Raw genomic sequence first — 21,725 nt, 5'->3', positions numbered from 1 at the left:
CTACACTGTTCTTGATACAGGCCAGGATGCTGTTGGCCTTTTTGGCCACCTGGGCACACTGCTGGCTCATGTTCAGCCTGCTGTCGACCAACACCCCCAGGTCCTTTTCTGCCAGGCAGCTCTCCAGCCATTCTTCCCCAAGCCTGTAGCGCTGCCTGGGGTTGCTGTGACCCAAGTGCAGGACCCGGCACTTGGCCTTATTGAACCTCATCCCGTTGGTCTCAGCCCATCGATCCAGCCTGTCTAGATCCCTCTGCAAAGCCTCTCTACCCTCCAGCAGATCAACACTCCCACCCAGCTTGGTGTCGTCTGCAAATTTGCTGAGGGTGCTTTCGATCCCCTCGTCCAGATCATTGATAAAGATGTTGAAGAGATAAAGATGTATAGTCAGTACCTGTGCTGTTCGTGCCGATACTGCTGCAGGCTAAGCAGCTAGGTAAAAAATATCACAAATTTATAGTGCAAAATAACACTCGGTGTTTTGTAAGTCTTCTGCCACTAGGTAGAGAACAGCTATGGCAAATGTAAAAGAGAATGGTAGCTTTTTGGTACAGTTGCAAAAATTGGCTTCCTTCCCCTACTGCTGATTAGTATTTGCACACAAGCAACAATGAAAAATCAGTAAAGCATAAATAGTTGATGTGGAGGAGATTTGTAGCATTATTTCTCTTTAAATAAAGGCTTTATTTATTTAAAGTAAAGAATAACTGCATGGAGATTTACTGTGGTTAGATTTGGTTTTCGTGTTCTTAAGCTGGCAATAGACTGTTCAAATTTAGTTTGGAAGGATGGGCAAACAGCTGTGTAACTTGACTTCTTCCCTCCTTACTGGGCCACTTGCTTCCTTCCATCCCTGCTCCTTTATTTAATTCCTTTATTTTTTTTTATTTTTAAGGACTTGCTCCTGAGGCCAATAAATTAGTAAGCAGCTTGAAAACGATGCCGATGCTGCATGATGAGGCATATGTCCAGGAAACAACACTGAACAACTTCCATGAATTTCCAGACAACACACTGGTGCTCCCGTAAGTACATTTTCCTTGGGGAGAGGAGGGGTTAGAAAGTATCTTATTAATTTTCAGATAATTACATTTCCAAACATTTAATGCGAAGAATCCATTATGAGATTAGCAAAAATGCTTATGTTGACTTAAAAGGAAAAACCCTACCATATCTGGCACAACAGAAAATTTCTGTTTTGATATATTGTAATGAATTGTCTTACAACTGCTTGAGAAATAACTTCAAAATTAGGCAACAAGTAACCATTATGGGCAGCTTGGTCCTGCAACTTTCTCTTGTTTTGGATATTAATTTCTTACTGTGGAAACATACAGATATTCTCTAGAAACTAAGAAAACTAGATAGAGTTCTGTGTGAATTATCTTCAGCATATGTCTGAAAAAGAAGCATCTAATTAATGCATCTGTGAATAGGCGTCGTGCTTTAATTCTGCAGGCCTTCTGTTTTTAAAAAATCCGAAAAGCTGATTGTCTTTGCCGAATTTATGCAACATTATGATAATAAGCGATGGGCTTATAATTAATCTGCATTGCTTCTTAACTGTTGGGCAATGATTAATAAGCTTATAGGTTTTATTTAGAGGGCAGTATGCTAATTTGAGATATTCCCCAGCTGTGATGAATGACTGTACCCCTGTAAACATGTTAACTTTGCACAAAGGATGATTTTACACAGTCATTCAAAAATAAATGGGACTATAGCTGTTTTGCTATAAGAGTAAAAAGGGATATTCTTTAATCTTTAAGGAGAAAATCAGGACGCACGCAAAAGTGAGTTTTATTCATTTCTTTCTATTTTGTATTAGTATCTCCCTGTAAAGATTTTAAAAGTAACCACTTAAAAGGCCAATGACAGAAAAAGGGGTAAAGGGAAAAGAAATGGACTCCTGGTGGAGTAGTATTGATGTTAACATACGGTTTGTGTTAAATATGATGGTTATACTAAGAAAAATGGAGCTCTGCTACGGTACTGTGCTTGTAATTGAATAATTTTTAAATACTTTAAGGGATTTGAAATATAACAAAACTACACTAATATACCCATTTGAGTCCCTAAATATACTTCTCCTGGCACATCTTTTCCATGAAGAACAGAAAAGCTTAAAACGATCATTCACATCAAAACCTGAGGTTTAAAAAACAATCTTGTCTTGTTTTCCTGGCACTGCTGAGTGCTGTTTCTGGAGGTTAGTCATGGCAATTTGCCATTTTCTCTTTTGTGCTAGCCGGGTGATATTTTAACTAGGCAATTGAGAAATATCGTGAGTTTTCTGAGGGGAGAAAATAGGAGTATTTTGTGAACTTTGTATTACAATCTGTGTGATAACCTCGATGTAAGAGGAACGATATGATCCCTTCTTAGAGAGAGGCATCAAAAGTCGCAGACCTGGCTGGTCTCTGGTGTCAGTATGTTGTGGTTTTTTTAAACAGCGCATCCTCAGGGGAGCTTTCTTTTCACAGATTTTCAGCTGGTTTCCAAAGTTACTCTTAGCGTGTGTAAAGGTGATACCCAACAAGGCAATTTTTCATAAGAAATCCAACTTCTTAGGTACAGTGTGTCGGTTGGTTATGAGTGAAAGCTGCACATCGTTTAAATGCTCCCTCTGCTGTACGCGACTGTCTTACAGGCCTCGTAAGGGGAGCGGGTCTGCAGAGTTTATGAGCTGATAATTGACTCGACTCTGCACTGGTGAGGCCACAACTGGAATACCGTGTCCAGTTCTGGGCTCCCCAGTTCAAGAGAGACAGGGAACTACTGGAGAGAGTCCAACGTAGGGCAACTAAGATGATGAAGGGATTAGAGCACCTCCCTTATGAGGAAAGGCTCAAATAGCTGGGGCTCTTTAGCCTGGAGAAGGCTGAGGAGAGACCTTATCTGTGTTTACAAGTACCTAAAGGGTGGGTTGAAGGATGATGGAGCTGGACTCTTTTCAGTGGTTCCCAGCGATAGGATGATGGGCAACGGGCACAAGCTGGAACATAGGAAGTTCCATTCAAATATGAGGAAGAACTTCTTTCCGGTGAGGGTGCCAGAGCCCTGGAACAGGCTGCCCAGGAAGGTTGTGGAGTCCCCTTCTCTGGAGATTTTCAAGACCCGCCTTGATGCAGTCCTGAGTGATGTGCTCTGGGCAATCCTGCTTCAGCAGGGGAGTTGGACTAGATGATCTCAAGAGGTCCCTCCCAACTCTGACAATTCTGTGATTCCGTGACTCTTGGTTTCGCATGTTTTATATTGCTATAAATATATAAAAGAACAGCAAGTGGGAACAACACGCTACTGCAAATGCCGAGGAAAGGTAATCAGCTTTTCTGTGCTCTAAGCGCTTTATTTTAGGAACTTTTACTCATCCATGCAGTATCCTGGTCTTTTCTGTAGCCTTTGACTGTCTTGAAGTATCTGTCACCGTTACAGCTGGCAAGGAGCTTTCCATCATCCTCAGGCAGTGGAAGAGCACTGAGAATGCTCTGTAGATGGTCCTGTTAAACGTCGTCCAGATGACTCTGCCTGGAAGAGCGAGTAGGAAGGGTAGAGCTGGCCCACTAGCAGTTCTTCTTTCTTAGCTGCTTGTCGGCCGCTGCATTGCTAAATAGGAACATATTCCAACTAACGTGAGAATGGGTGGATATTCTGTCCTCTTCCAAGCTTCAGAAAGATAGCAGAAAACACTTGTAGTAGGGTTCTTTTATTACCCCAAATCTTAACTGCCAAGTTGAATTTATACATAGTTGACTTTATTCTGAGAGGTTAGAAAGTTAATGTGGAGAAATGAGCATCTTTTATGGGGTAAAACACATGCTCTGCGTGCAGCCCATTTGCCTGGCAAATCAAAGGTCTTTGAAGAGTCAGATTTCTTGAGATAGGCAGGTGGAGAAAGGGAGACCCGTGGTCCTTGGGGCAGGGAGAGCAGACAGCATGCTTAGAGCTAGGACAATCCCACTGTGATTCCACAGCCACCATGGCCTTTGATAAGTCCCCTTTAAATTTGGGATCGTGTACTTCTGTAAGATGTTTGAGTGTCCAGACGCTTCCTAATCTTTGGTCTCCATCTGCTGGGCTACACACCACGTGATGTTTGAAAGCGTTGCATTCCTCAGGCCCACAGGTACTTTATCCCATTGCTTGACTGTTCATTTTTGGTTTGTGTTGGGTTTTTTTTCCCTTGCGTAGTTGCTTTTTCTTGTTTTTATTGTGCTTAGAGCAGTCTTTTCCCAGCTGTCAAGGTTGCACTTGTTCAGTGGCCAATAATTGATGGCCAGTGAGTTGTTTATAGTCCTGAGGCCTCTGTTTTCAACCGATTCCACTATTTCAAGATCTTTGCGATTATCACATGCTTAAACTCTCCATCATGACGAAGACATCTGGTCATAACAAGGTGACAACAGGCCTAATAGGCTCGGACTGGGGTTTCACAAAGTTAGCCTATTACTAGCAAAGGCAAAAGTTTACTTGAAAATCTTAAGTGTTAAACTTTCTTAATCCAAAATCAGAGAAACTGAGAAAAATGGATCTTCTAAAGGCCACAAAAATGAATCCCAGTCATACGACTCTTAAGAGAAAATACCCTTTGTGTCAGGAAAGAGTATCTATTTATAGGGTATCTATTTATATTTATCAAAGGATCAAAAAGTTGTTGCAACTCTTCTGTTGACCCCCTATAAACCTTGAGAGCTTTATATATTCTTCTCAATAGTTCATGAAGCATTTTTAAACCTTAAAGATTCGTATCAACTTCTGTTAGAACTCAGTTCCAAACTTAGACAAAGTAAGTCTGGGTTCTTCTTTTCTGTCTTTAGTTTTGCCAGCCCCTCTCCGCCTCCCAAATTATGTTTATTGTTATATTAAATTTAGGGATTTGTGCTTTAAACCACATCAAGCCGTGAACTTCTAAACTTGGAACTTAATGCTCGAAATGCAAGACCTTTTTTTTTTGCCATAGACTGGGGGATGGGGAGGAAAAGGGCAAAAACTACTGATTTAGACAAAAAGTCGGAAGTGATGAGCTGATATTAGCTCTGAATTTTTTTTTCTCCAATTCTTTTTCTTCACAGTGTCTCTAAGCAAAACAAAAGAATTTTTTACACAATCCTGGAGCTCTCACCGCTGCTTGATTCTTCCAACATGACGCCAGAGGACTGGGCCAAAATTGCAAAGAAACTTGAGGTACTATGGTATGGGATAAGAATTCATTTGTTGCTTAAACAAACCCAGCATTCTATCTAGTACACTTAGGAAGATAAAACAATTCAGTAGTGCTATATGTGTGTGTATATATATATATATATATATGGTCTAGCGGAACGTGTCCCTGGCCGTGGCAGAGGGGTTGGAACTAGATGATCTTAAAGGTTCCTTCCAACCCAAACCATTCTATGATTCTATATTTGTTTATTTAAAATGTAGATGTTATGTACCTTGCTTAGTTACTTGCAAAGTAACAAGTACTGTGCTTGCAAGGCTTGCCGAATTTTTTTTTCCTTTTGAAAATGTTGCAAACTCATTAAACTTATATAGTTCTTCCAATAATAAGCCATGTCATAATTCTGTACAAGAAAATAAAAAGGAAAATTGCAGCTGTGATTGAATAAGGTATGTAATATGTAGGCTGATATGTTCTGAAATGTTGACTTAAATTCACTGTCCAAAAATGTTGAATAAAATCCTGACATGTAGGTAACTTAACTGAAGGGTTGCTTAGTTACACATCATTTTGAGTGTTCAAGTAGCTTAATAGTTGGCTATTGATGTAGAAAATAATTTCATGTCTTTATGCCTTTCTTACTCTGGACACAGATGGACTTGACGAGCTTTGGCTTTACAGCCAGTAGAAAAAATGCTATCATGGTTAGGTTTCCCAGACTGGAAAATGTTTAAAGCCCTAGATATTTCTGCATATATAGCAAAATTCATTACATCCTTCTCTAGTTAAAAAAAAAAATCAGTATTTCTCTGCTTCTGTCCCCATGTCTGAACTTAGCTGTGTGCTTTTAAGAAAGCGGAAATGCAAAACATTCCAAATACTTCACACCAGGAGTTCATACATAGCTGTTAGAGATAAATAACCATGGGCCTAGTAAGATATTGCTCTTCCACTCCTGCTCGCTCTGTGATAGTGGACTTTATAGTGGAAATTTCCTTCTTCGACCGAGCTGTAGTAATGCAGGCAAACAGCGCTGAAGATTCAGGTAGCAATCTTTTACCTTTAGGTCCTCTAATCCTGAAACCACCAAACTAGGGATGATACTCCTCCTGTGGAATGCATCTTGCCAGGGCAGAGAAGACACAGAGCTGGTGTGGACTCCACATAGGTGGACTATAGAATGGAGCTGGGAAAAGCCCAGGGCCAAGAGTAGAGTAACACGAAGGCGGCAATGCCATGCTGTACAGGAGAGATGTTACCTTTCTTTCTCAGTGGCACATTAGTTTTACTTAAACTCCTGAGGTCAAAAAATGCTTCTTTCTTTTACACAGAATGCGGCTACTCTGTATGTACAAATATCCAGTACATGTAATCCAAGTGAAAAGTGCTGAGAAGGGGGAAAAAAAAAGCCCTTTAACTGTCTACCTTATGTATAGACACTGCCACTTTGTGTTCATCTTGGACACATACTTGGCACCGATGTAATGTGCGGATGACTTTCCAGACTGAAATGTTCCAAGATGTTTCTGTGGGATATCTCTTTAATTGCCAGACTGATCTTTTATGTTAGGAAGGTTAAACTAAGTTACGTTCTTTCGCATCTAATAAGATTCGTAAGGCTGAGAATATTCGCGAGCATTCTGATGGAGTCGGAGAGGACAAATGGCTATTTCTGTGATTTTAGCCCTTCTTCAAACTGACTTACCTTGTTACTGCGTTGGCGAATAAAAGCAGCATGCTTTTTGCATCACACTGGAGTCTGGCCTACAGAAAGATCTTGTTCTGCTGGATGACTTGTTAGAGATTAGCAGAAATGCACTGAAACTTCCATTAAGTAGCAACCTGTAGGCACAAGTATCGGTGAAGAAATAGCAAAAGGACAAGTAGAAATCTGCAGGTGAGTTTGGAGGTGACCTACCTTATTATCAGGAGATGCCAAGTGTGTGTGCCTACTGTAGCATAAGAAGTATAATTAAAAAGAAATCTTGTTTAATTATATGGCAAAAACCTTTTTTTCCCCATGCTGGCACTTCATATCTCTGTTTAGACGCCTATGTAATCCTGTCCATGTTGCCAAATTCCATCAGAGACATCAGTGTCTCTCACTACAGTGTTTACTGTGTGCATCACTCTTAAAATAAGAGGAACCAATTTGGTTCTCCTCCCAAAAGCCAGCAGATGACTTTATTCCAGCAGGATGAGCTGTGCGATTCATGGCTTTGCGTTAAGAAAACTCCTGTGTGGAGTTGTGTGTAGATTAAAGTTATTATAAAATTCCCTTTTGCATCTGTACGTGCAGTCTTAAGGGACTTCTCAAAAACCAGCAGGTGTATGTACATTAAGGAACAAGAAGCCTCTTCACCTCTTCCAGCTGCAGAAGTCACATACTGCTGGAGTCAGGATGACTTTTCAACAGAAGAGGGCACTCTTACACTGGCAATTTGCCTGCCTGCCACCCGGATTAAATGGACTGGTTTTTCTGTATGTTATGATAGCCTTGGTTTGCCTAATCTGTTCCTGTAAATGGTGTAATCCCTGAAGTAAAAGCGGCAACAAGAAATCAGACTATACGACTAATTTACATATGTTAACATTCCTGTTTAAAGCCATTGCTAAGCTTTTCTTAATTAGCAGTCTTCTGGTTTAAAAATGCTGCATTAATATGTATACGTAGAAGAATCTCTTTGATTGTTCCATAATTAGTATTACTGGCTCTCGTACTTAGTGTCCTATTAACCCTTAATTGTATTTAAACTGAAAACAGGATAACTTTAGGAGGAATTATGTGTGTAGTACCCTTTAAGGTATTACGCTGTTGCTTGAATCAGTGAACGTGATGCAATATGTACTTCGCTTGCTGATGCCAGTGCATTGCTCTAACAATGTGAAAACTGTCTCTCCATTTCCAGGAGCACTATGAAAAGTACGATGGTTTTGTCATCCTTCACGGCACCGATACCATGGCCTACACAGCTTCAGCCTTATCCTTCATGTGTGAGAACCTGGGTAAAACTGTTGTTCTGACAGGATCCCAGGTAATGGACTTAATTTGAAGTTGAAGTCAGAAGCCTCGTTTTTGGTTTTTATATGCAAACCCAGGTAGTATCCTGGTTATCACTGTATAGTTCAGTAGCACAGGGTGGGCCTCTGGCCAGGGTGAATGGTCACAGTGCTGAGAGAAATTAGTGAGAATTGACAGACTCACCAGCTGAGGATCTGCCCCATAATTTTGTCATTAATGACTTTACAACTCTGTACCAAATCAGACCAGGAGTTCATTATGGCTGGGGCCAGATGCTTCAGAGAAAGATATAAGAGCCTGTCATTGGCCATTGTGTATTAATCGGTTTATAAGAGAAGCATCTTTCCAGCCTCAGGTGGCTGCTGGTTGTTAGCTGTCTTTTTTCCTTTTAAAGCCCTGAAGCTTATTACTTTTTACTTCATCAGTTGTTATCCCATTTTATGTTACTCGTTTTCTTTATCGTTTTTTAAATAATCATTTTTAAAATAAGCTTTAGATGCATTTTTGATCATTTCTTTTCCACAGAGCAGAGCTTTCCTCTGAAGACTACATTTATTAATTGTCATTCTCGGAGCTGGAGATCAGCCCTTTGCATATTGTCTGAGGGGGAGGGGTTGTCTTACTAGAATAGCTTGCTTGAGCGTAAAATACAGCTCTAATCACAAAAGAGAGATGAAACATCGCACTGTAAAAGTCCCCTCCCCCATCGCATAACTTCCCTTTCACATGTGGTCTATTTGAAATCAAAATACAAAAGTCTAGGAAGGAGTAGGCTCTCACTTATTGTCTTGACGTGGGGCGGTCTAGTTGTGATACACCACATTCAAGGTTTTGCTTTCTTTTTGGCTTTATTGCTTGGAGATCTGCCTGACGTATGATCTAGCAATGGAGCATGTGATTTTTTTTGGTTTTGTTTCATTGCCGAAAGGAGCTCTGACTCTCTGTTAATAAAGAGGCAATCTGAAAAGGCATGGAAGTCATCACTCAGCACACCAAATTTCTGGTTTTAATCTTGTCCTTTTCTGTAGGTAATAACCTGCTGGCTCAGTTTGGCTGTACTAGGAGGAAGTATGGTGCAAGAGAGCTGTTGTGAAGCCTGTACAGGCAGTTCTGTATGATCTGGGGCTTTTGCTTTCCCTCTGTACAATCACTTCTCCCATGCTCAGTCACTTCAACGATGCCTGCTTTCTATTTTTTATATTTTTCCTGAATCAGTCTTTTAATCTGCGTAATCACACTAGAATCATCTCTATATTAGCTTTTAAGCACTTAAATTATAAAAATCTGTTGAGCACAGAAGGAAACTCTGCCATCTGCTGCAGTCTAGAATAGTTTGGATGAAGAAGGAAACTTCATTTGTCATAAATCATTGTTACATAGAGTATTCATGTATTTGTATTGCATAAGTTGGACTCCTTTTTTCTGCTGTGTAGGCTTTACATAAGGGATAGGGTGTAATTTCAGTCTCTGCTCTCCAGGTGCCCATATACGAGCTGCAGAATGACGGCCGAGCCAACCTTCTGGGGGCACTGCTCTTTGCTGGGCAGTTCGTGATTCCTGAGGTCAGTTTGTCTGTGAAGACCGTCTCAAAAGCTGCTTTTCTCCCTCTAGCCAGGACACGTACTTACTCTAAATATCCATTAGGCACGTAAACAGGAAGATAAATGGATTCCACTGAGGTAACAGGCACTTGCATGGCAAAGCACGTGCCATTTTCTTAGGAGTCATATCCCATTTTACCCATATACAATCTATAAAGACCATCAAGTCTGAAATGTAGCTTGTAGCAGACTTGAAATCAGAGGTTCCCTTGTAAATATGTGGGATCTGCAACACTTGTAAGTCAGTTCTTTAACTGAAGATTACTTTGATGTTCATAGTTGCTCTAGAACTGGTAGAGTGTCTTCTAACTCTAGAGTGTCATCTCTCTCTAGTTCCTGAAGTCTGAAGTTTCAAGGATGATATACCTAATGGATATGGAAATACCTCCATGGTCTCAGTACCCTGCCTTTAAAGATGCTGGTGCTGTGCAGCCCAAAAATCAGAGAGAAAACTGGTTGTGTTACACCCCATTTCACTTCTGCCATGTTCCCAAACCCAGTTCTTGTAAAACAACAACAGTAGCTGACTGGCCAAGATCTTCCTAACTAATAATAACTTTGAGGTATCTCTTTTCCTTCAAATTCCAATTGATGACCTTTGAGGGACTTGAGAAGGAACCTAATTATTTATGTGTGGTAACTCTTTTGAAAGTCATCCTGATTTTCACTAGGCTTTTTGTTAAGGTTTTGGACTCTGAATTTAGCTATAACTGATGACCTTATTAAAAAGTCCACACTGTTTTTTCCTCTATCTCTGAAATGGACTTGGGCAAATTTGCTGTCTCCTAGAGTATGCCTCATGAGAGGATTACGAAACTAGTTAGCTCTTAACTTGTTTTGTTCTTAAATTCTTAAACCAATGTGTGACAGATGTGCCAACTCTTTTTGAAAGGGTAAGAGTTGTAAACATCTACTAGTCTCTGAGTTGCTTTAAAGATTTAGAAAACACTTTATGAAGGACAGACTACAGTTTTTATCTGCTGAATCTTTTAATTACTGGCTTATTCATAGACCTGTTTCTTTACTTGTCTTGCAGGTGTGCCTGTATTTTTATAATAAACTGTACAGGGGAAATAGGGTGACTAAGGTGGATGCTGGGAGTTTCAATGCCTTTTCCTCACCTAACCTGCCTCCACTTGCAAATGCTGAGGTTGATATTACAAGTAAGCACCATCATCTCTTAAGCCTTGTAATTTATGCCACATGCAATATAACTCTAGCTGAAAAGAAAAGAATCTGTGCCTATGTAGTTGAAATGCTGTTTATAAATTCAAATATCTTTGAAAGCCCTGCAGTTTGACTCTACTTTAGCTGGTCTGAAACTGTTTAAATATTAGGAAGACGAAGAATTTGTGATTCAATTGCATTTATCTATTGAATATAGATGTGAGCTAGACTGATTTTGACTAAAGATCCAGAGTAACCAGAGGGAATGTTGCCCCTGTGTCATGAAAATGCTTGCTCTGAAGATAAAAATGAGGGAGTGAGGGCTGAAAGAACAAAGAGTTTAATCTCATTAGTGACCATGCTGGGCTCCAAAATCAGGCAAAAGAATCATTGTAGAGTACTTGCAGCTTCAACAGATTCTCTGTTTGATGCATGTCATTGTGTAAGATGTTTTACTGGATATTTAGGACCTGTCTAAACTGCAAGCACACTGAAAACAGCAGACCTAGAATATGCGCTGTGTGAAGTTGTGTTTTTCCCCCAAACTTACTCAGACTCCCTATAATTTCTGTGTGTCTGTTTTTGAAGGAGAGGAAAAACTACACAAAGATTTCAGTACCTGTTTGCAAAGTCATTAATGTGCTGATGTCCGTTCTTGGATAAATGGAACCCTTTCTTTGGAGAGGGGAGAAGAGGGACACATTTGGAGTCTAGCCAAATGAGGAATTGCCAAAAAATGTACTAAAGGACAGTTTTAAAAAATATAACATGTTATGTGAGCTGCTTTTGCATAGGTTAGGTATATTAAAAAGGAGTAGGGGTTGGTGACAATCTCCATTATTTCCAAAAACAGGAAATAGGAGGGGGTTCCCAAATTCTTTTGCTAGGTGCCATTAGCGCCAGTAGGACCTCTAGCCCTGTGCCATGCAGTGTGCCATTCTGAATGGTTTCTGCTACTAGAGAGAGAGAGAGAGAGTCTGCAAGTTGGAAGAATAAACTTATTCCTTCCACCTAATGAGTGGGAGTGACTTAACAAAGTTTGAGGATCAAAGTGCTGTGTTTGCAGCAGTCAGGTACAGACTGAGGAAGCCTGTGAAATACTGTAGTGGTCCGTAAGACATCTCTCGGGTAGAGAGTCTTCCACTGTTGTATTAACTATGCTGTGTCAGATACGGTGTATCTGAAATCAACAGAAATGCTGTCAGCTGGTTGTTGCTGTAAATTGGGGACAACCTTTTTTCTTGGGGTTTTATGAACTGCATCAAATAGGGTATAAATAAATTCTGTTTACTGGCTGATCAATAATGAAATCAACCTGTAAATTGCATGCTATTTTTCTCTTGGATTTGAATGAACTGTTTTGTGATTCTTTCTCTATAGAAGAAAAATGAGAAGGTTATTAAGTACTTCCCTTGGCCCATATTTGGTGCCATTATCTTTTCAGTAGAATGCCCCATTGAGATCAGTGGGGATTTCTGATTTAAAAACTGATGGTGTGATAGGCTCTATTTTTATTAGTTTCAGTTGATTACCCAGTTAGGGTAGCATCATTTGTCCAAGATGACGGTGTCAGTGTTGAAGGATTGTTTCATTTTGAAAAAACATAGTTTACAGTATGGGCAATCTACTAGTGCTGCTTTATTTTGTCCAAAGTAATTGTTTGAAACATGGCTGTCTCCCGTGAGTTTGCTTGTACGATGCTCGCATGAAGCTTTCATGGAGACAAGGAACCACCTGGGCTTTTAAAAACAGACCAAACAAATCTAGCATCTTTTTACTTTTTTTTTTTTTTCAAACGACTTTGTATAATATGTCTTAATCCTCCTGTAGACAGGGCTGACTCTTGCTGCTTCAGCATTATGGAGAGCAGCCTGAGGATGCCAGGTGGAGCAGGCCATGTGCAGAAACTCTTCCTCAGGCTTCCTGGTTCGAACAAAGCTGGGAATGAAAATTCCAAAGAAGCTGAGGGGGAGAGGTGACAGGATGGAGGGAGTGGGGAGTGTAATCGGGTTGTGGGTTGGTACACAGGAACGAGGAGAGAACATGATGTTTGAGGCTTGGCATACCATATAAAAGCAACGATCTACTTTGGAGCCAGAGAGGAGAAGGAGAAAGAGTCCTCTTCCCTTCCCTGCTGTAGCTGCAGCTCTCTTCTTCGGTATTTATATCCATTTTTCACCCTGTTCCCCCTTCAGATGAGGCTCCCAGTGGGTTTCTGGTCCCATCAACTGACTGTGTTCTTGGTCAGATCCTTAGAAACACCGAAGAGTCCTGTTATCGAGTTTTAGATGAGCAAATGTGTCAGCTTCCTCAAGACTTTGCATTTAGCACAAGAAACTCATGTAAGAAGTGAAAAATTCTAGCAAACTCCTCAGATGAGTGAGAAACCCAGTGCCAATAGGAAATACTCTTCCAGTAGAATCAGAAATCTCTGTATGAAATGGACAATGTAGGAAACCCAAAAATATTTCTAAGATCCTAAAGCATATCAAATAAAAGACCTTGCCTTATTTTTCTCATATTTTGAAAACAGGAGGGACGAGGAGGACTATGTCACTTGAAATGTGTAAAGAGCCTCGGTATATTTCCTAACTGATTGCTCTCCTCTGTTCTCTATCGTCCTAAAGAAGCAAATATGAAACTTGCTTTGTTACCATGGCTGGACTTTCTTCATCACACATGCACGTAACTGCTGGGAGTGGTGCACACGTACAGGACCGTGTGATGAGAAGGACAACTTGGGTAGGGGACAAGCAGAGCCCGTGTGACTGTGCAGCAACAGATTAGAAGGCACTTTTGGGCCCATCTACCCACCAGTCTTATTTGTCACCGGCCAAGTCTGTGTCCTGGTTGGCAGTTCTGGTTATTTATAGTAAAAAACCCAAATCATTTATATATTAAGGCAAATGCTGGCTTTCTTCACTGAAGTGCTTTTGGTCCTGTCCCCCCCCCCCCCCAACTCCTTTGTTAAGTAGGCATGTCTATTCTTGCAACGGCACCGTTCCATTTAAATATTCATTTCAGAAGGCGTGTGTCGATTGTTTTATAACAAACTGCCAAAAAAGGGGGTCTAGGGTTGTCTGCCTCCCTCAGGAATTTGCACCCATAGGTTGGCCGGCGCTCCCCACCCCTTGGCTGCCGCCGCGGATGGTAATGAAGGCCGGGGCACCCTATATAGTGGTAGGGCTCGCCCGTAGCCCTGCAGAGAAGGAGGAGAAGAAAGCCTCGCTGTTTGTCTGGAGCTCTGCAATGGCAAAAAGCTGTATTTCTTGTTTGATTTCATAACTCAGGGGTTCAGTCACCATCCCTAAGGGAGGTGTCGCTCTTAGTTGCTGCTCTCCCATTATAAATTGAAACCTGCATTGTGGCATTGGGGCTGTTTAAAAAAAAGGGGGTTTTTTTTTGGCTGCTTTCTAGGCTGTTTAGAGCTGCTTCCCTTTTTATTTTATTTTTCAGTCAGATGTTTTTTCTGCACTAACCTTGTCACCATAGTTCTGTGTGTGTGTGTGTGTGTATATGTGTGTGTGAATAAAGCTAAATAAGATAAGGATGTATTTTTGAGCTGCATTTTTAAAAGCTGTAGTGTTTGGTAGGGAGGGGGGGAGATTGGAAATAGCAGAGTATTGTTTATGTGATGGTTTTGTTTGGAAGAATAAACAAAAGGCCTTAGTATCTTGAATGCCGTCTCCTTGAATAATGCAATCTTTTCTATCCCAAGCCATTTTGGATACAGTGTATAAATAGCCATTGCCTCTTTATTTTATGTACATTGCTTTAAAAACTCTCTGCTGTGCAAGACCAGTAGCTGGGTTACGTTTGTTCCTCAGCTTTGCATCCATCTTTACATAAAGATGTAAAGCCTTGACAGGCTGAGAGAGCTGGGGTTGTTCAGCCTGGAGAAGAGAAGGCTCCGGTGAGACCTCATAGCAGCCTTCCAGTATCCGAAGGGAGCCTACAGGAGAGCCGGAGAGGGACTCTTGGTCAGGAAGTGTAGTGACAGGACAAGGGGTAACGGTTTTAAATTGGAAGAGGGGAGATTTAGATTAGATATTAGGAGGATATTCTTTCCTGTGAGGGTGCTGAAGCACTGGAACAGGTTGCCCAGAGAAGCTGTGGATGCCCCATCCCTGGAGGGGTTCAAGGCCAGGCTGGATGGGGCTTTGAGCAACCTGGTCTAGTGGAGGTGTCCCTGCCCACGGCAGTGGGGTTGGAACTCGATGATCTGAAAGGTCCCTTCCAACTCTAACCATTCTATGATTCTATAATGCAGTGCGCTGCATCAGTTAAATTCTGTACAAGCACAGGACATCCGAGTCAGAACAGCTTACTGTTTTCTGTGTTGTGCCAAAACCGGATATATCCCTAATTGATCACTCTTATCCATAGGATAAAAAGCTGTTATGAACACCAATATAGACAGCTTTTTGTCCTTAAGTACTCGTTTACTGCTTGTATATGAGTTTCATACTTAAGAAGGTTGCTGTGTGGTATGACTACAGGCTGCAAGACAACTGGTTTATTCACTACAATGAAGATGCTTGAAGTTCGCTGGGCAACATAAAGATTCTTCCTTTTTGGGGATGTAATCTTTGAGATGGAAGATGCAAAGGGTGTGTTCTAAATTTCTTTTTTCCCCCTGCATGACTCTGCCTCACTTACAGCAGTTCTGAATAAATCTGAGATGAAGTCGGGCTTTTATGTATTGGCTCTTGCATCACACTTGCCTTTTGTTCTGCCTTTTAGACTCATTTGTCTAACAGAAAACTGACATCTGTGGGGTCTGCAGTACCGAGCAGGGTACCGATATAGGCTGACGAGGTTCATGACCAAGAGAATGTTAACCCAGAGACAATCTTTAGTTCTCCTTTTTTTAAAAAAAATGTAATTTGGAATTACATCACTGCACTATGTCTGCCTGCATTACATTTATCTAGAACATGATATGTTATTTGGTAGCGCGTACTCCAAGAGGACGGGTATAGGCCTGGTATAGGTCTGACTTCTGAACCTATCCTCTGATCTCTCTCCTTGGTCTTCTGCTTTTGGCAGTATCTTAGTGATCCATGCCAAGGCAGGTTTCCTCAGTTCATTCTTCAAGTTCATTACAGGCATTAGGGATGCTTGTAGTTGCCAAACTCAGTAGTGTGCATTTGTGAAGTTTTGGCAGGGACTCCTAGCTGATGGAGGATAAAGGAAAGAAAGCTCTGATACAATTTTATTGCTGTCCCTTCTTGTAGAGGAGGCTGCTTTTAAAGAATTAATCTCTGCATTAGAAGGTTGAAAGGATTGGATTTATTGCTAAACACTGACGCTTCTTAAGGCACGGTGGTCATGAGTGAACATGGTTAGCGAGGCCCATGAACCTCAAGCAGAACAAATGCATGACGTTCTGCACTCACCTGTGTACCACTTGCAGGTCTCTAACTTGCCCTGAAAAGCTTGTGGAGGCCTTTGAGAGCTCCTTGGCTTACTACTAAATCCAACCAGTTGGTTTCAGAACCATGATGGCCAAATTAGCAGAAAGAAAGAAGCTGTAAAAATGGTCTATATTTCTATTCTCCCATTCTTGGGGCATCAGGAATCCACGTGATGTATGGTGTTCTTTTCAGAAAGAACATAAGAGAGGCTCTAGCTGCTGACAGGGCACCACGACAGGAAGGGAAAGTTCATAAAGTCTTATAGGTGACTGCTATTTTCTGTCCTGACTTAATGGATCATGTAGTTTTTCTTGTATCTGGTAATGGGGCAATAGAGTAGGCTTCAATGGAGGCTTTTAAATGTGTTCTGAATTTTCTTGCCAATGTCTGTCTGCTGATTGCAAGAGATTGCAGCAGTAATTGGTGTGAGTAACTCTCCGCATGGCTGAGAGCAAGTCAGTATTATGCATGCAGATCTTTTATCTATTTTGCTGCTTAGGAGTTTCTCCAAAATCTAAAAAAGCTTAAATCATGATGGGGAAACGGGTAGCTTTACGGCATGGTCTGCTTTCACTGAAGCATGACTCTGAGCTGTTGGCCACTGTTTGTTAAACCTCTTCCACTGCCTTGTAGGAGCCATCAGTGCTACCAACGTGGTGCCCCTAACACTGAAATAGTAAGATTCTGAAATCAATAATGCATGACTTGGCTTCTAATAATGCAACACAAACAAACTATTAGTTAAACAGCTGACTTCTGGCTCTAAATGTATAATGGGAGTTAATTGAATCCTTGCTATTTTGTTTAATCGTTAGTAACTACCTAATAAACTCTGGAGGTGATTAGCGGCAACAGTAACTGCATTTGTCATCTCTTAACGTCTGGGAAAATGAAGGCTTGTTTTCTAAACATGAATCCAGGCTGTTATGAGGCCAACTACCTAACAGTGAAGTTCAGGTCCATGCGTGACAAGTAAATATCTCACCTGTGCTAGACCTGCACCATGCTCTGTTGGTTGAGGCTTTCTGAGGGCTCTGAACTGGGAGAGCTGGCACTAACAGGACACGTTCAACATCAGGAACCCATCAGGTCTAGCACTCGGAGGCTTTTCACAGCTCTCAGACTTCTCTCTTTTGAAGAGGTTGTAGTAGAGGTCTACAGCTTTGTGTCTGATAGGTCATCCTGTTCACTGATGGTCATTGAACTGAAAAATCTATTTTGGAAGTCTTTGCTATAAATTGCTATTTAATTGAAATATACGTGGTAAAGATCTCCTTGAAGGGCACTAACTTAGAAATATTGATGAGTAACGCTGTTTTATCTCGGAATCTAGACTATAAGGTGTGTTAGATCAGCTGCAATGGCTGCTGTCTTAAATGGACCTTCATTTCCTCTTTTCAAAAGTGCATTGCCTTTCATGAATCCCCTACATAAAGAACAGTTTTAATGACAGTGTTGTAAGTATGAAGGGCTACAAGTGTACTTAATATTATGTCTTAATATTAGACTAAAAGGGCCATTTCTCTTTAACAGTAAACTGGGAAACGGTGTGGAGAGCCAATACCAAAAAGAAATTTCGAGTTCACACCAATATGAACAGGAATGTTGGGCTTCTGCGAATCTTCCCAGGAATCACCGCTGCTGCTGTAAGTGTCACCACTTCATTTTGGAAGTGAGTGAAGTGACGCTCAAATGCCTGATTATTTAGCTGAAGTAGGGAAGCTGCGCTGTTGTAGCAGTGATTGGGGTTTTGGAGGGAAGGGAAAGGATCTGTCATCTTCTGATAAACGTTTTTTGCAATATCAGAGTGCTCAAAGATTATTTTCATATGTCATAAATTGTTGATAAAAGCTTTTCATATATCTTTTGTCTAAACCACCTGGGCTCTGAAACGTAAAATTAATTTATTAGGGCTCATAAATAGGTCAAGTGTGCTTTTCTAGACTGGTGCAGATTACAGTGACCATGGAAATGCTCTCTTGCTGCATATTGAGGCATATTAATAGATACCTTGTCAAAGAATACACAATATGGTTGGTGGAGGGGAGTGTGAGTATTTCTACAACTCGTGCTTCTTTTTTAAGGTTCATTTTGTCTCACACTGATGGTTAACACGACCCTCAGCATTCATACAGAGCTGAAAATGAGAAGTGGGATTTTGCTGCTGAAAATGAGAAGTGGGATTTTTTTGCCTTCAGAAATTATTTTGCAGAACTGTGGTTTTAGGTAGATTTATCTTTAAATTTTTGTCTAATGCTAGTTCCATTAAATTGACAGGTCTTTTGTGGCTGTTGCCATCTTAAATTGAATCTAGTAGTTTAAGCAGCACTCCTCAATTATATTACCATTCTTTTTAGGTGAATATGAACAGATGGAAAGGCAGAGGGGTGGTATATTTGCAATAAAACTCCAACTGCATAGTTAGCCTCTTGGGGGCTTACAGTGTATTGCATTTGGCATATGTGATCAGCAAGGAAACATCTAGGATGTTTACATCTTTCTAGGAAGAGGACTTTGCTAGGCATTCTTTTACAGAGAGGCACAATAGCTACCTCATTAACAACTGGCTCATAATGTATTAGTGCCTCCTTTTTTTTCTGCCTTGAATTGAATCAATTAGCTTTTGAGTTTAAAAACTCCAGGCTTCATGAGAATGTTCTTTTCTCAAAGGTAAGACACTCTCTTTGGCAGACATTTATTAACAAAACTCTTTGCTAAAGTAACAAAACTCTTTGCTAAAGTAACAAATCTGGGCAGGGGTGGGGGTTCTAATCTCAATAATTCTATATTTATTTCATAAGCATAAATCTGCCTTTTTGTTCTGCCGTGGTGCAATAGCATAGCCTGTTAATGGCACTTGAACAACAGGATCTTTTTTCACACTGAGATCATGACTGTAGAAAATAGTTTATTTTAAAATCTATCCCTCTAGGAATCTTAAAGGAAGATAAAGAGTGAAATTCTCATTTTTTTAAAGCTTATTCTACAGTCTCAGTTATTGCAAGTGAGGAGCACAGAAGGGCATGAAAAGACTGTAAGACATGAGAGCGTGTAAGAGTATAGCAGGAAGAGGGCATTTTTAAAAACTCTATGTTAATGTGACTTAAACACACATTCTGTTTCTCTTCCTTGTGTTGTTTTTAAACAGGTAAAAGCGTTTCTTCAGCCTCCAATTGAGGGCATTGTACTTGAAACTTATGGAAGTGGCAATGCCCCAAACAGCAGAGCAGACTTGCTGGAAGAACTGAAGAAAGCAGCCGAACGAAAAGTCGTGATTCTAAACTGTACGCAGTGCTTGCGAGGCTCTGTTAAAACCGTCTACGCAACAGGGCAGGTAAGGGTTGTCCAATGACTTCAGACTCCACTGCTGTGTAAAAGAAACATCCCACTGATACAACTTGATTTTGTACTTCAAGTTGTCTCAGTATCTAAAACCAGATTTCTTAACTGTAAAGATATTACAGAATCACATGGGGTTGGAAGGGACCTCTGGAGATCATCTAGTCCAACCCCCCTGCCAAAGCAGGTCCTCCTACAGCAGGTTGCACAGGAACGTGTCCAGGCGGGTTTTGAATATCTCCAGAGAAGGAGACTCCACCACCTCCCTGGGCAGCCTCTTCTAGTGCTCTGCCACCCACAAAGTAAAGAAGTTCCTCCTCGTGTTTAGATGGAACTTCTTCTATTCAAGTTTGTGCCCATTTCCTCTTGTCCCGCCACTGGGCAAGTGATATTGCTGATAACATAACTATAGCTGACAAATCTCTAAGCTTGGAGAATTTAAATATGTATCTGAAAACAAGATCCTGTTACTCCTAGTCTGAATGGTCCAAACAGTCAGTTTGAATCCCAAATTAGCAATTGCTTCTCCAGGTTAGATTACATTGTTTTAATGCACAACTGTGCATTAGATTGTTCGTATCTCTCCCAAAGGTATTTCACTGAGCTAGAAGCTAGCTTTGGGGTCAGATGATCAAATAAAGTAGTATTTGATAGGCTAGCAGTTACTTAGCTACAATGTAAGAACATCAAGAAAGCCTGCAAATCCAAGCAATGTTCCAAATCCCAGTTTTTTATTTGACTGGAAGTACAGCTGAATTCAGTGAGAGACTGGAGAATAGTATATAAGGAAGTGTCTGTCTTGCAGAATGGAAATCAGTTGTGTTTAACCCATGAGGGCTAGCTTAAAGCAGACTTTGTGTAGATACTATTAATATTCAGGGCATTTTATAGTGAGTTTCTCAATTATGTATTAAGACATGACATCACTGGGACTAATAAAAGGTCAAAGCGATATAAGAGTATGTGTTGTATGTGGTAGTGTGAAGGAAGCTGGTTTAACTGGCCTTTACGAAGAAGCTAGCCATTAAATAGCCAAGAAGCACTGCCAGAGGGTGACTCATCCCCCTGTTTTAGACACCTGGTTTTGTTGGGAGCAACCACCTTCTGGCAGAGACAGCTTCTTCATTGACTGTCAGGTAAACCCAGATACTCTAGTCAGGTGCTGAAACCTGCCTCTTCTGACATTGGTTTTGACACAGCTTTATATTATATTTGCTTCAAGAGCACCCAGTCTGTTTTGAGGAGAAAGAAGAGGAGATTGTAAGAGTTTCTTTCTACCTGTTCGTTATCCAAACTCAGTATTTTCTGATATGGGCAGTCATTTGGGTGTTGGTAAAACTTTTTGCATAACTTAATGGAGATGTTTTGAAAAGTATCAACTTTTGCAAAGATCCTGTGCCCTCTAGCAAATACGATAGGAATATATGGGTTATATAAAATAGTTCACAGGGAAGGAAGAAAGCAGTTAGGTCGATTAAAGAAACCAAATATATTTGAAAAACACCATGAAAATGAAGCCTAGCTTTTACACGATCTTCTGCTTGAAATGAACTGCTAAAAGTGGATGGAAGGAAGGAAAAATCCCTTTCCTATGCTCTGGTTTAAAGATTCTCCAAGTAGACACCTCTAAAATGGCTTTTTGCACTCAGATCCAGACTGTTGATAACACTGAATTGAAAAATTCTGCTCAGAACTTACTGGTCCACCGTAAGGCTGTGTGGAAATCTGTCCACTTCTGGCTTTCACTTTTTATATGGAGCATTTATTGTGTTGCTTTAGCATCTGTTGATGGAGGCTGCCCTGTTTTCTTGGCATCTTTGGAGGAGAACACTGACAGAGTGATGTCCTACAAAACTGCTTCATGCTTGTTCCTTCATTGCTTTCTCCTTTTCATAAGGAACTGCTCAACGGAGGAAGTGTCATGGGGGAATGCTGAAAGTTGCTGGAATGTTCACTTCACTTTGATTTGCCTTTAAATAAGATCCTTCACAGGTCTTTGCATATGGCTAGGCCATTTT

General features: G+C 40.7%; 1 protein-coding gene across 1 annotated transcript in view; it reads left to right on the top strand.

Moving 5' to 3' along the window:
* Positions 1–21,725, top strand: part of ASPG (asparaginase) — a 48,321-nt gene that overhangs the window by 6,234 nt on the left and 20,362 nt on the right. The window contains exons 2-8 of the mRNA XM_074149706.1: positions 896–1,025; positions 5,073–5,184; positions 8,071–8,196; positions 9,662–9,745; positions 10,821–10,947; positions 17,902–18,014; positions 19,517–19,702. Coding sequence (XP_074005807.1) covers positions 896–1,025; positions 5,073–5,184; positions 8,071–8,196; positions 9,662–9,745; positions 10,821–10,947; positions 17,902–18,014; positions 19,517–19,702 — 878 coding nt within the window. The remainder of the gene's footprint in view (positions 1–895; positions 1,026–5,072; positions 5,185–8,070; positions 8,197–9,661; positions 9,746–10,820; positions 10,948–17,901; positions 18,015–19,516; positions 19,703–21,725) is intronic.

Source organism: Numenius arquata, chromosome 6, assembly GCF_964106895.1.
Source record: "Numenius arquata chromosome 6, bNumArq3.hap1.1, whole genome shotgun sequence".
Classification (NCBI taxonomy): Eukaryota; Metazoa; Chordata; class Aves; order Charadriiformes; family Scolopacidae; genus Numenius; species Numenius arquata.
Note: the sequence above shows the minus strand (reverse complement) of the source record. Positions and strands in the feature narration are given on the sequence as shown.